The sequence below is a fragment of the Dermacentor andersoni genome, chromosome 11 (genome assembly GCF_023375885.2).
Source record: "Dermacentor andersoni chromosome 11, qqDerAnde1_hic_scaffold, whole genome shotgun sequence".
Classification (NCBI taxonomy): Eukaryota; Metazoa; Arthropoda; class Arachnida; order Ixodida; family Ixodidae; genus Dermacentor; species Dermacentor andersoni.
This window is the reverse complement of record NC_092824.1, coordinates 70,864,312-70,879,928: the sequence shown is the minus strand read 5'-3', so window position 1 is coordinate 70,879,928 and position 15,617 is coordinate 70,864,312. Positions and strand designations below refer to the sequence as shown.

Here is a 15,617-nt window from a genome sequence, read left to right as displayed (position 1 = left end):
TCGCGTTCATGTAAACAGTGGTAATGCGGTAGGAAGGCCTATCGCATTAGTGCGCCAGGCGAGGGGAGATTTACGGTAGCGAATCGACTCTCCCGGAGCATGCGAACGCAGGATTGTCGCATTGGGAATTATGGGAAGGAATTAGCTGCTGGACTGCCCCGCTGGTACAGCTGCGAGACAGCAACCTTAGTCCATGCCGACAAACGTAGCATAAGTTGGAGACGGAACGCTGCATTCTGAAGCATTTTGAACAAACGTCAGGCTCTCGGTAGCCTGTAAAGTCGGCACTCAGCCACCAAAGTGCACTCGGCCCACTACCGGAAACCAGTTACACCGGAAGTCGGCTGCACTCCCCTTATACGACACCATGTGGCGCTACGTTCTCGCGAGAGGTAATGCGCTACATGTAAACGGCGTCGCATCGGCTTTCCCAAATGCGCTTGCAAATGCGATGCGCCACTGTCGTATTCACGTAAACGGGGCGACTGCAACTTACGGATAACACAACAAAGTGAGCGCCCTCCGTCAGGCGATAAGAGCTATGTGCTTCATTTGAACACAGCCTGAGAGTCAGAAGAAACACATGTGGTAATCCGTTAAGGCTAATTATCCTTGTATACCACCTGCACTTTCACGAGTCCTTACACGAGCAAGTTTCTCCCCTACAAGGTGTGCACTTCACTTTGACACGAGCATGAAACAAAGTAATAATATCGTCACGTGAACGCTTTCTTTAAAGGGGAGGAGGGTTGTTGGGTTAGATGATTTGGCGGAAAGATAGCTAGGGTTATTGGGGCGCCTTTGCTAGCATTCAAAAATTCGCACGTTTGCGCCAAGCTAGCGACGCACTCTATCGTCTCGTTTCGACAAGATATGCAATCATATTTAATTCTAAATCCCGAAGTGTCAAATGCGTTATTTGTTTACCTTCGTTCCGGGCCTTGAGTGCGCATGCGCGGAAATTCAACATCGCGCAGTGTCGAATACATACCAGACCGAATGCATACCAGAACATGAGGCATGGCTGAAGAAGCAAGCAACGAATACACGCCTCCTGCGTTCAGCTTCACGGACGAAGCAGCCCCAAGTACAAGCCATGGCAACACCCAGGGCGTTTCGTCTGATTTGGGAGCCTACACAACGTGAGCTTTTACCGATTGTCAATTTTTAATTGAATACTGTTACCCTTAGACATGACCCAGGTAATAGGCTTTTACATCTGTACATTTGTTCCACCTATACGGAGTCCTTGTTGACGGCCAACTTGAGCTTTTAAATCAGGGATTTTCTTAGATATAGACGCGTCCGTGCACAGGCGGTGCGTAATTATTGTCATGCATAGCTTAAATTCAGCTGTTTAGCGTTTGTGATAAAACTTATGAGAAAGCGAAACAAACTTATTTAACGAAGAAAATATTTTTCGCTTATGTATGATTATTTCAATGCACACCCCCCACTTTGTGCTCTAGATTGCAGTCCCGATGTGAGCGCCATATTTCGATGAAAGCGCACTGTAAGAAGGCTAGCGCTTACCTCTATTTCGGTGCTTGTTACAGGAGCCCCGGTGATGATAGTATATATTCAGTTTCCACTGTGGCATGCGTTTTATCAGGTCCCGGTTCCGGCGCAAAAAACGAAAGAATTTAATAGTTTTAAGCGCACTGCCTCACTTGATTTGCCGTATTGGTGAGTACTATCGTGAGCAGAGCGAGCGGGAGCACACGAACGGGTGGCAAAAGGCGTCGAAACCGAGCTAAAGCGATACGCGGAAGGCGCTGTCGAAAACAAAGGGGAGAGGGGGACGCTCTTGCACTTAATGTTAGCACTACCACTGCGCCTTCTTTTTCGAAACCCGTAGCAGGCTGGAATTCACTGCCGACCGAGAGCCGTTAAGACTGTTATGTGTCGCAGTGACTTACAGCTGGTCATTTTTTTCTTGCATACTTTTCATATTTTTAGAGCGCTGCTCTTATGCGCCCGTCCCTGCGTTTAGCGTAAGGTATTTTCAGATATACCCCATAGGACGTGAAGCATATATTATGGAGCGCACAGTGTCCCGCGTTACAGGCCGATTTCAAAGGGAAGTAGCTCAAGAATGCTTACGCGTCGGAGTAGGGCTGCTATTGGCCACGCTTCGGTGCACAAATTTATCAGTAACCGCAATATCAAACAGCTTTATCAATGTGCGCTGGTGATGTGGGAAGTTCTGCAATTTCTATAAGGAGATTCACGGGGGGCGTACCAACAGTTACTAGAACAGCGTCCTCCTTTCCACTTTGTTTCCGACGGCTGCCATCGTGTATTGCCCATAGCACGGTTCGAGGCTATCTGACACGCGTCCTCTGTTCTCGATCGTATTCCTCACGATAGTACTTTCTGGACGACACGTCAACGTGCACAAAATACTGTGATTTGCCGCATAAAAGAAAGTGTGAACAAGTGCGTAGTTCTCGAAAAACCCTTTATCTTTAGAAAATGTAAGCCCGGTGGAGGAAAAGCCAAAAATGTGTTTAAAAGGATGGTTTGTCCCTTTGCCTGTATGGCCGAAGAGGGAACATTGCGTATTAAAGAAAAAACGCGCGGTCGTGCAAGCTTACCCTTTTCCCGCTCGTAATAGTTTGGCCAATGAAGCCCCTTGTTTATTTTTTTTTCAGCGTTCTTTTACCACTCAAATTTGGACAGCAGGTTTGCAAATTGTTTTTATTACACCAAAGTTTAGCGACTGTATACAACAGCGATAAAGAAGCTGAAAGCCATGGTATTCCATGGCACTGCTTACCATTTACGTACAATCGCAGTAGCACGTCGCGTTTCAGCTATGCTAACGCTGTGCATTGCATCTGTCGTCCGACTTTTTTAAGGCTAAAGCCTTAGATATCCGCTGCAAGGTCTCGGTGTGATTGTACAGAAGAGGCTGTCTTCTTCCCCATCGTTGCTACTAATCATTGCAGAAGAAGCATATGTAATTAATATTGAGGTAATTAAGGCACTCGAACTCACGACCTCTGGTGGGAGGCAAACCCACGAGCTTTGTTGTTAATTAGGGCAAAGTTGAATAAGGCGCAGTTGATTGAGGTAGCTTTAAATATGGCGCTTATTCACACGACCTTTAGTGGTAAAAAACAAGTAATAAGAAGTAATAATGCATTCCAATGAGAATGTCGATTCATTCCATGGGTGTCTCTTGAGCGCGGATACATTCGCATTTACCATTTTGGCATGTGCTTTTTTTTTTCATGCAGTTCTCCCAATAAACTATTTCCATCAAGAAATTCTTGGATAGGCAGCTGCGAGTGGCATAGTAGAAGCAAACTGGGCATAGCTTGCCGAGAAATATTTAAGACCCCCATCCTCATTGTTACTCAATTCATTCGAATTCATGCTTTCATTCCGAAATGTTCAAATTAATATTTGGCTGCGAGACAGAAATCTCTTCTGCATGTAGGGCAAGTCATTTGTGCCCATAATTTCAAATACTACCTAAAGTACGATATATTCCTCATAGCACCGGGATCCATCGCACCGGGATCCACACGGCGATGCAAAATCACAACAGGCGAGTACAAAGGGTGTATTTTCCTCATATGAGTGCAGCCTCGCATCGTAATTCCAGAAACCATATACACTGTCATTTTAATACTTTAACCTGTTTTATTGCCGCAAAAAATGTTCCATGGAGAAAAACATTTTATTCCGAAATCGTTGTTGCGATTCCGTCGCTGTGGCAAGTGGAGCACGCATTTTATATAGCAAGCTACATACGGAGGCACCATACCCGGTGTAAGTACTCTAACAGTTATGCTCACAATGTTCGTGGAAGCCAAGGAAGGTGCCGTTTCGACTATGGTGGATTAGTGCCATGCACCAGACAATGCCCCAGGCTTCGTTCGTGGTATCTCAGTCAGCGTAGTGTGCCTTTAGTGAGAATGAAACATTGCAATTAGCGCGTTTACAAAGCAGTACTTTGTTTCTTCCGGACGTTCTTTTAATAAAACATAATATAAATTTTTTGTCACAGCTGTAAGTGTCTAACACCAATACCCTTATTAATTGCAGAATTTCTCACGACGCCTGGCGTTACCAGTGGAACACTCAGCACAGGCCAATAACCGACGGGACTTACAACGTCGACGGTACGTAGTCGATGGTCACTCGCCTTTGCCACGAACATGCGAGATAGCTCCTACGTCCATTGTGGCAGCCGTGCATTTATTGCAAATACGGATTCTGCATAATACGGTTTCTGCATAAGGTTTCTGCGTAAGCCGGCTTCTCACTGCCTTTAGTACGAAGTTTGTGCAGACGTGAATGCATGTAAATTTATACAAAAGCTGTGCAGTTCTAGTTTTTCACTGAATTCTCATATCGGTCAATTGCAAAGCACGCTCCTAGGTTCTCCTGTCAGAAGCCGAGGCCCTACTACATTCCATGTCGTGATAAATTCACTCGTAATTGGAATCAGCGCATGACAATTGGTCTACAATTTTATATTCCAAGGAAAAGCTCGGTGGAGTCGTCGTGCTACCACCATAATTTTCCCTTGAACCGATCAAACTTATCAGACAAAGATGTTTTGTTGCGAATTCACAGTGCGATGTGCAATCAGGGCGGCGTTTCAGATGCCTGTACCGGAAGGTCGTAACGGTACTGTCACGTTTTCGGCAGAGTGTGAGGATTGCTCACGCACAGCATTTTACGAGCAACCGACACATCCCGCTGCGGCGGAATGCAGAAGTTACAGCGTACAATTTGGGGCAACGCAAAACAGCTTATTGTGATGTGTTAGTGACTGAAGAAAGCAGCCAAACTGAGAAAGACGAAACTAGCGTTTTATTGGGCGAACTTGCGCCCTGAAAAACAGGCTACGCTCAAAGAACGGCGACCGCGGCGAACACAGTCGGTGATCGTCGAAAATTTCATCAGCGGGTCAAGCGCGTCGGCTTTTATACATCAGTCGTCGAATGTTGCAGAGTAATCGGTGGGCCCGCGTGCCTTCCACAAAGTTCGACATTATACGCGTCGCGTACACATGCGATCAGATTACACAAGGTTCGGTCAAAGAAAGCGGATGGAAGCGTCGATAACATTCCAGAAGCTTCCAATACATCAAGGCGCGTCCCGCGCTGTGCGATAACGTTTGTTAGGCGGTGGAACGTGTCGCCCGATAAAGAGAAACAAGTACACGTGTCAATACCCCTCTCGTAAAAAGCATCGACACGACGCTGCACACGAAATAAATGAAAACACCCGTATCAAAGAGAACAACAAAGGAAGTTCGTCAGCGTCCGTAAAATGGTTTAATACGCACCACGTGTACCACTTCAGATAGTGCGAGACGCCGCTGTGAATGCCAAATGCCGTCTGGCGCGACCTCAAAGTCCAGTGGGCCAATACGTCGAATGACCTCGTAGGGTCCGAAATAGCGTCTCAATAGTTTCTCACTCAGTCCTCCTCGGCGTATTGGGGTCCAAACCCAAAAACGGTCGCAGGGCGGCTACTCAACGAAGCGTCGTCGGAGGTTGTAGTGTCGGTTGTCGGTACGCTGCTGGTTCTTGATCCGCAGGCGGGCGAGCTGTCGGGCTTCTCGGCGCGCTGAAGATAGGTAGCGATGTCAAGATTCTCTTGGTCATTGACGTGCCGCAGCATGGCGTTGAGCATCGTCGTCGGGTTCCTGCCGTAAACCCGCTTAAACGGCGTGATCTGTGTTGTTTTTTGGACCGCCGTGTTGTAAGCGAATGTTAGGTACGGCAAGGACGGCATCCCAGGTCTTGTGTTCGATGTCGACGTACATTGCTAGCATGTCGGCAAGGGTCTTATTCAGGCGCTTCGTAAGACCATTCGTCTGTGGGTGGTAGGCAGTTGTCCTCCTGTGCCTTGTCTGACTGTACTGCAGAATGGCTTAGGTGAGCTCCGCTGTAAAGGCCGTTCCCCTGTCGGTGATGAGGACTTCTTGGGCGCCATGTCAAAGCAGGATGTTCTCGACAAAGAATTTCGCCACTTCGGCTGCGCTACCTTTCGGCAGTGCTTTCGTTTGAGCAAAGCAGGTCAAGAAGTCCGTCACCACGACGATCCACTTATTTCCGGTTGTTGATGTCTGAAAGGGTCCCAACATGTCCATCCCGATCTGCTGAAACGGTCGGCAAGGAGGTTCGATTGGCTGTAGTAATCCCGCTGGCCTTGTCGGTGGCGTCTTGCGTCGCTGACAGTCTCGGCATGTTTTTACATAACGGGCGACATCGGCGGTCAGGTGCACGGCCAATAATAGCTTTCCTGTATCCTCGACAGTGTCCGGGAAAATCCGAGGTCTCCAGCGCTCGGATCGTCATGCAGGGCGTGCAATACCTCTGGACGCCGCCCTGAGGGAACAACAACAAAGTAGTTGGCGCGGACTGGTCAGAAGTTCTTCTTTACGAGTAGGTTGTTTTGAAGCGAGAACGAAAATAATCGTCGTCTAAATGCCTAAGGGACAACGTCGGTGTGCCCTTCCAAATACTCGAGAAGGTTTTCCAGCTCCGGGTCTGCGCGTTGCTGTTCAGTGAAGTCTTCTGCGCTTAATATGCAAAGGAAGGCGTCGTCGTCCTCGTCATCTTGCGGCAGCGAGTCAATGGGGACGCGTGATAGGCAATCCTCATCAGAGTGTTTCCGTTCTGACTTGTAGATTACAGTGATATATTCTTGCAACCTTAGACTCAACCTCGCCAGCCGTCCTGAAAGGTCTTTTAAATTCGCTAGCCAACACAAGGCGTGATTGTCGCTGGCGACTTTGAATGGCCTGCCATATAGGTAAGGGCGAAATTTCGCTGTAGCCCAAACGATGGCGAGGCATTCCTTTTCGGTTGTAGAATAATTGCCTGCCGCTTTTGACAACGACCGGCTAGCGTAAGGTATCACGCGGTCAAGTCCGTCTTTTCTCTGGACTAGGACGGCACCGAGGCCTAGGCTACTGGCGTCAGTGTGGATTTCGGTATCGGCGTCCTCGTCGAAGTGCGCAAGTGCTGGGGTGACTTCAGGCGTCGTTGAGTTCTTCAAATGCGTCGGCCTACGGCGTTTCCCACTTGAACTCAAGATCACATTTAGTTGTGTCAGCGGCACAGCAATGCGTGAAAAGTCCTTGACAAACCGCCTGTAGTAAGCCCACATGCCAAGGAATCGACGCACTGCCTTCTTATTGATTGGCGGCGGGAACTTCGCAATGGCAGCAGTCTTCTCCGGGTCGGGGCGGACTCCACACTTGCTGATGACGTGGCCTAGAAACAGAATCTCATGGTAAGCGAAGCGGCACTTACCTGGCTTCAGAGTGAGCCCTGATGACTTGATGGCCTCCAGTACTGTCGCGAGCCGCCTAAGGTGATCGTCGAAATTTCCGGCGAAGACGACGACGTCATCCAAGTAATCAAGACAGGTCTGCCACTTCAATCCTGCTAACACCGTGTCCATGACGCGCTGGAACGTTGAAGGCGCGGAGCACAGTCCGAATGGCATGACCTTGAACTCGTAGAAGCCGTCTGGCATGATGAAGGCGGTCTTTTCGCGATCTCTCTCGTCGACTTCTATTTGCCAGTAGCCAGACTTGAGATCCATCGACGAGAAGTATTTTGCGTTGCAGAGCCGATCTAATGCGTCGTCTATACGTGGAAGGGGCTATACGTTCTTCGTGATCTTATTAAGTCGACGATAATCGACGCACAAGCGTAGGCTTCCGTCCTTTTTCTTCACCAAGACTACGGGAGATGCCCACGGGGTTTTCTACGGCTGGATGATGTCGTCGCGCAGCATTTCGTCGACTTGTTCTCTTATAGCTTCCCGTTCTCGCGTCGAAACTCGGCAAGGGCTCTAGCGGAGTGGTCGAGCCCACTCTTCGATGATTATGCGATGCTTTGGGACTGGCGTTTGTCGAATCCTCGATCACGTCGAAAAGCAGCCTTTGTATCATCGTAGCAAACTTCTGAGCTGTTGCTGCTTAATCACGGGGAGACTTGGATTTATGTCGAAGTCTATTTCGGGAACTATGGTCGTCGGGGTAGATGCGGCAGAATTCGATAGAACAAACGCATTACTGGTTTCCAGAATTTCCTCGATGTACGCGATCGTAGTGCCCTTGTTGAAGTTCGCTGAACTGCTCCTTGCTGAAGTTTGCCAGCAACATTTTAGTTTTTCCTCAGTGCAGTCGAGCAATCCCTCTTGCGACGCAAATTTCACGGTCTAGCAATAGACGTTGGTCACTCTCGATGACGCCTTTTACGTCGGCAGGTGCTTTGGTGCCGATGGAAATGACAGTGCTGGAGCGGGGCGGGATGCCGATTCGACTTTCAAGCACGCATAAGGCGTAGTGACTACGAAAACTCTCCGGCGGTATCGCACGACCTTCCGACAGCGCTATCGACTTCGACTTCAGGTCGATGATTGCGCCGTGTTGGTTCAGGAAGTCCATGCCGAGAATGACGTCTCGTGAACACTGTTGGAATGGCGTTTCAGAAATAAGAACACCGCGTACGGAAGCACTGCAAATGGGTTCCCGAATCACTAAATGCTATTCGCCTCGCACCATCTATCACAATGAAATATTCATTTCATATGAATTGCCCTTCCACTGCTGCGAATGAACACCTATACTGTACTTTCATGCCATACAGGTGCCACTTACAATGCAAGCACTAGTTTCCCGCTTCTGGGGCCAAGCTCCAATATCGATTACGGAAGGCCCAGCACAAGTCGCGCTGGCATGGAGCAAGCAACAGCCATTTTAGAAGACGGTGTCAGGTAAGCCTGCATTTAGAAATGTTTCATTGTAAAGCAACTCAGACCCAGCGGGGATCGCAACCCGCGGTACAGCCATGCCTGTACTCAATAATCCTTGCCGGGGCGAGGGCTTGTTGCGATGTTTGACAGAGGCACTGCATCTGCAGTTCGGAGCATTCAACAGGCGGAGCTGTTGGTAGCATACGTAACAGTTCCGGGAGCGCGACTGGACATGGACACAGTAAAAAAAAGTTAGGCAGCATGTCGCACTCCTGTTACACATGAAGGCACACTTTCTGATTGGTTACCTGCTTACTCACCCCCCTTGCGGAACGTATCTAGAAAGTGAGGAGCAAGATGTTTATCTGAAAGAAAGCGCTCAAAATGAAACGCTCAACATGTCTAAGGTTACCTGGGCGGTGTAACGTTGGCACGCAGGCAGTAAAATACGCGGTCGAAATTGATCGGTACTTCCCACTACGGCTTGCCTCATAATCACATTGCGGTTTTCGTACATAAAACGGCAGCATTTAGTTTTTATATTTTAAATTCTTTCACCTGCACCATACGTTTCAGAAGCGAAAAGACGAAACTTTTTTCTTAGCCCTAAGTTAAGCAGTTGCTGAACCTCATATACAGCAATTAAAAACATGAAACATGTGCCAAGTAATATGCCAAGTAATGTAATGCGTAATGACGCGACTATTTGATTTCTTCTGGTAAATAAGCCTTCCCTTTCGTTATTGATATCAAAGTACATACTCTTTTAAATTTAGCCTCCCGTGCAGAGAACGGTGGCGCCTTGGTAGGTAATGGTTTCCGGCTTCTCTGATCTGTGCTACGGAAATCACGTATAACGGGGAGGGCATCAGTGAATGTTCGCTATAGGACAAGCACCTGTAGTTTCCTTTGCCGGTCCTCCCCGCCATGCCATCTTATTGATCGCGCACACTGGACGTCATTGCTATTAATTTATTTTATTATTCATTTTATTATAATTCTAATATGACCCTATAGATGTAACAGTTGTCACGTTCCGTATTAGCCCAACACTTTCCTTATTTCGATCTCATAGCTAGCAGTACATTCCCCCAGTGCAATGTCTGTTTGCCTGAAGGATTCTTGACGCAAACGTTTCCACAAGGGCACTTGTCCTCGTCAGTTGCGACCCCTTTTCTAAACATTGGCTTCGGCTACAATATTTGTTGTACCACTGTTCACCACCTCAGGTCTTGCTGTTTATGCGAATATCTGTCTTGTGTTTCAGATTTCCTGAGACTACCAGTGTTGGCCAATGGAACACGCAATACCACACAGTTTATGGCACATCCAGCATCTCAGGTAGGTGCAGGAAAATTTTCAGCTGTTAGTATACCATTCCATGCCTTCAAGGTGATGGAAACGTGTAACATTTGCTGTCTAGCACTGTGCATTTAAACAGCGTGAATGAAAGAATTCTGGGGTTTTACGTGTCAAAACCACAATTTCATCATGATGCACGCCAGTAGTAGGGGACTCCAGATTAATTATGACCACCAGGGGACGCTTAACATGCCCTCAATGGTAAACAGCATTGCCGCTGGCTCAGGTGTGGTTGCGAAAATGTCGTTCGTGTACCTTTTAGTTATTCGGTACATCTAAACGTTTCTTGCTTCCGTTAGGTCATTTTATTGCTAAGAGTTCTTTGCCTCATTCAATAGTTGGTGACAACCTAAGAATGAAGTGCAAGCTCCGCCCGCAAGACCCAAGCATAACCGCCTTTACCCTCTAAAAAGGAAGAGGACTGGAATCCACTCGCACCTTACTGAAGTTGCTGTGGTAATGAAAATGTAAAGGAAATCGAAGAAAAAGAGCTCACCATTTGAAGTTAACGTATTAACATTGCCTGACTGCTGATATGAGTTTTCCTAATTCAATTTCCCAAGACGTTCTGGTTTCAACATACCACCAATGGCATAGACACTTATGCACGGTGAAAATAGCCTCTTTAAATGCGCAACGATGATTGAAGTCACGGATGTCAGCGAGCGAAATTGGATGGCGCATTTATGAAACTTGTTTGTCCTTGACTGCGTACATATCACCGTTTACGCTTGGTTTGTGGCCGATTATAGGCACTTTGCCTTACATAGGTAAGTGGGTAGGCAGGCAAGATATGTACGTTCTTATCTAGCGTTGTTTGAATGAAAGGAAAATGATTGCGCCCACGATGATAGAATCGCAACAGTGGTGTCGGGCAAAGCGGCCCGTTACTGTAGCCATTAGACCCCAATTACACAAAAGAGCTAATGATCTTCCAAAAAGTTCCACCATTCATTGAGGAAATCTTTGAAAATGGGCGTCCAATACCAGTGACTTACTGGCATGAACATTTTTACTAGCACCACGCTAGTATGTTAGCCATTCGTCCGTGCATTCATGATATATTCGCTTGTATCAGATGCGGCACCGACGTCTCATGTCGAGCCATTTCGTTATCAAAGCGCGACAAGAAGCGAGGAGACAAACATCAGGCATTTCAATATGATCCACGGGCCGGTTTAGGCAGAAATGACCCCGGAATAAAACAATGAACAACTCCCGAAACCCATGTTTATCTTCATCGTTGAAGCTATCTTGCCTTTTCAGGCGTTTGTTGCTTCAGCTATGAGGATCACTTCAGAGGGCAGCAGAGCTGTCACGGTTTCTTCTTGATTCCTGCGCGTTCATATCCCGCAACGCTCCAGTCTCGTGACTTTGTCACACAGTGGTGAATTGGCGTCTGTGTTTTCAGGGCACACAGACAATACTGAAGACCGAAGCAACGCATTCAGACTGCCGGTCTACAGCAGCAGCAGCGGCGGAGATGACGCAGTGGCCAGCACAAGCCACGCGGGCATGCAGGAAGCAACGGGCACATTGGGAAACGAAGCTAGGTGAGTCAAACATTTGCATGAACTCCTTTCAATAGAGCAACTCAATGAGACGACAGGGAATTCCGTCTATGGCTGAGTTATGCTTGCGCTCAAGAACTTATGAGAGGGATTGAAGTTCTGACCATTCAAATTCCAAATATCAGCGGCTGTTCACACAGTATGGCGCTGGCGTAAGCAGGAAGCTTTAGCTCAGGATCTACTACCTAGGTACATGGGAAAAGAGAAATCAGTTTCCTCGAGCACACACTGCACCAGCAATAGTGAAGTTTGCGGCATTTAAACAAAATGCGCTATTAGTGTATTTGCAGCAACTGGCTAGTTGGCTGGTGACCTATACTTAAGTAAAAAGCGAGAAAATCAAGTATCAGAATTGGACCTTTTCAAATCGGCAATAAGATGAATGCCAGGATTATATCAACTGCACTAAATAACAAAGTTAAAGTGCACTAAATACGTGTTTAAGACAGCATTCTAAAATATGCTATTTCATTGGTACACACTTTGAAAATCCTTGTTCACGTAGTAAAAAACTCACGCAAAGTGGAAAAGTATGTCAAAGTTGCCACTGAGGATTCTCCAAGAGATGCAGCTAGTAGGACTTCGGGAGGTATATTTCTTTGCAAGTTAAAGTTGTACATTTTATGCATCTGTTCTTTTGAAACTTAACCACTTGAGAGTTTTCCCGCGGAGTAAGACATAAATCAAAATTAGGAGTGATAGAGTTATCAAATTTCATTCAAATGAAATTATTTTATTGCAATCTCCGCAGAGGACAACGAGTCCTGCTCCTGAACCTACACAGGTTTTGCGAAAACAGCACTTTCGCTGTAGTGGCCTGTTATCACTTGTCCTAACATTTATTTATTTATTTGTTTAGCTAGCTGTAAGTTTGTTACATAATCTGCTCTCCATACTGGCCAAGCTGGCATGATTAGAAACACCGTGTATGTTAACACCACACACGTTGAACCACACCATAAGGTCGCATGACTCATGTTAACAGGAATAGATAAAGGTAAACAAATAAACAGCAGGTTACTGCAAGGATACCGCACAATGATCATCTGGAGCTTACCGTGGATATTTCAAAAGAGCAACATAGAAGATAGAAGACGCACTAGGTGGAGGCATCTTTGCTCTACAGCGCGTTTTATCTTTTTTTTCTTGACTAAACGGTACAAGAGATGTCGTACCAACAATGACTTGACTCAACGCTTGCAGATATAATTGACTGACCGAGAAAAATGCTGTCGGCCGTGGACAGAACAGAGAAATACAGGTTATTTGTTTTACATCAACGTCGATTGCAATGAACCTTGTAATGCATATTTGCACGAGATGAAGAAGCAAAAAGGGAAACTTCGTCGGCAGCTTATTTCATTCATTGTACGACAAAAAACAGGAGTACTTGAAGCATTGGTCAATCCACCTATACTTGTCAGGAATAACGCCAATGGTGTGCCTTTGTATCATTTCCAATTATTAGGACGAAAGCCTTAAGTGGCCCGTTGCAATGGCTCCTACCCTGAAAAAGCGGCCTTAGTCCAGAGATAAAAAATATCATCAGGAATGGCTCATACCCCGTAAAGAAGCAAAGATTCAATGGCTGAAAATCAATGAAGAAACAAGAAAGAAATAAGGAAAGAAAGAAAGGACGAAGGTAAGAAAAAAACAAGCGAACAAAAAGAACGAACGAAAGAAAGACAGAATGAAAGAACGACACAAGGAACGAAATAAGCTTTAGGTATTGCATTAGGTTCAAGCATGTGAGGTTGAAGAGGTCGACCTACTGCGTCATACGTTTACTTCACATGGCGGCTCGTTATGTCTTGCAAGAGGGCTGATCCCTCCGATCGCATACCTGAATGCACTACCATGGCTGCAACAAGCTTTCGTCTTCACATGTTCGAAAAGTGTACAAAGCTGCACCACTTTTCTTACTCTCCTTCAAATAAAAGGCGTCCTAAAAACGTAGACGCATTTTAGCTGATGAAAAACAGTCATTTTCAATGCAGAATGTCTCACTTCCATGGACAGATTTCGGGAGTTTTCTTTGAATACTCCTTTTGAGCGTGTTGAAGAGGCTCGTGTATTTTAAAAATATTGATCGGCTAAGTTTCTTGACTAACAATAACCACTGGATATTTCTCCTCACCTGCACTTGTTTTATGTAGGTTATGCATGATGAATTGAGTCAAGCATAGTTTTGGTATTGCTCGCAACTTGATTAAAAATGGTTCTTATGTTTCAGTTAAGCAAAGCACACCATCAAGATCAGCAATGTTCAATTTTTGCCAATCCGGAGCCCAAAATGAGCGCTAGGTTTAAACACAGCAAATTCGCGCTTAGGTTCAGCAAGTCGGCTCACCATTAACTCGCGTTTTAGTTTGTCAACCTCTGAACTGGCAAAACGAGTTTTTGTTCTCCCCTAAGAAGAGTCGCGCCTATTGAGCTATTTGTCCGTCTCCTTGCAGGAATGCTACTGGAACCAGAGGAAGGGGACAAGAAGAGTTGTGCGGTATCTCTGGCAATGTTTCGAGCAGACCGGTAGCTTTACACGGGCACGCCAACCAACACACAGGCGACACAGCCCACATTTCTAAAGCCAGCGATCAATCGTCTGCAAAGAAGTCGAAGTTTATAGAACATTGCCGCACCCGTACTGCCGAAAACCACAAATGCGAAAGCTGTGGAAAACTGTTCCGCCGGGCTTATCATCTAGCTCGACATTACCGCACGCACACAGACGAGAGACCTTACAAATGCGAAATATGTGACAAATAGTTTGGGCGTTCTGATGCCCTAGATGTCCACAAGCGCACGCATACAGGCGAGAAACCCTACACTTGCGTAACATGTGATAAATCATTCGCGGACCTGTCCAGTCTTCGTACACACCAGCTCACTCACACTGAGGAGAAGCGCCATGTCTGTCATAAGTGTAGTAAACCATTCAATACCAAGCAAAATCTCGTGCGTCATCTAAAGTCGCATAGTAAGGATGCAGCTTTCGTTTGCGAAATATGTCACCTATCCTTTGTGAACAACTCAGGTCTCGGTCATCACCGCCAAAGCATGCACGGGGATAAAACCCTGGCTGAGTCATATGGTTTCGCAGACAAACAAAACCTTGATGGATACCTGTGCCAGAAAAGTACATGCTACTTATGTGGAGATTCCTTTGAAGACTAGGTTCGACTAATTACACATCTCGTTACGCATATGGATGAGCAGCCGTAATACTCTGACTAGTGCGCAGGTTGAGTAAATCGCCCCTGCTTTCACAACGCGAGAGTAAAGCCGTACTGGGAAGCAACGCTGACAAGCTCCCACATGCGTGAGCAATTAAACACATCATGTGCAAAGACCGGCTTCTTTGGACATTTGACACGGCTCAGTAAAAAGGTGGATTAAAAAAATTACCAGACAAGACGTCGCCGCCAGCAGAATTCGTCGTTTTTCAACGTCGAAGTACAGTGCAGGTCCTGGTCAGTGTTCAGTGTTTGCAGAAGTATGTTGTTCGCAAACATAGCTTTAGGAAACTCATTTCAAGCCAAACACTGATAGTCAGTATGTGTGCTTTGTGCAACTAGTAGGTTGAAATGTCCGCACATGATTCTTGGCACCTCGTTTAGTTAGAGGAATGTTTTGTGGAAGCGTCTTTGCAGTGTACTAGAAAACGAGCTTTAATTACACATCCTATTGGTGGTTTTGTTTTAATAAAAAAACACACCTATCATTAAGAACCACTTAAAAAGTAAGGACTGTTTTTTTAACTCAAAATCAATCTCCGCCATTATTTCAGGTTCTTCAGCCCTGTTGCCTTCAACACACAATGCTTGTAGGGACATTTACGAAAATATACAGCCACATTGTAGGTACAGGAAAACTTATTTCCTGCAAATTTTTTTTTCGACGCGTCGTATATTTTGGTTCTTTGACTCTTGTGTTCTTACCGAAAAT

The 15,617-nt window shown here is 46.2% G+C and overlaps 2 protein-coding genes across 2 annotated transcripts in view; both read left to right on the top strand.

The window, feature by feature from the left end:
- Positions 1–15,617, top strand: part of LOC129381531 (uncharacterized) — a 204,494-nt gene that overhangs the window by 77,957 nt on the left and 110,920 nt on the right. The window lies entirely within an intron of this gene.
- LOC129381532 (uncharacterized) lies at positions 1,021–15,554 on the top strand. Its single transcript, XM_055064470.2, has 6 exons — positions 1,021–1,142; positions 4,057–4,133; positions 8,634–8,760; positions 10,007–10,080; positions 11,513–11,654; positions 14,129–15,554. Exons 1-6 carry the CDS (start codon positions 1,021–1,023, stop codon positions 14,436–14,438), a joined length of 852 nt encoding a protein of 283 aa, XP_054920445.2. The 3' UTR covers positions 14,439–15,554.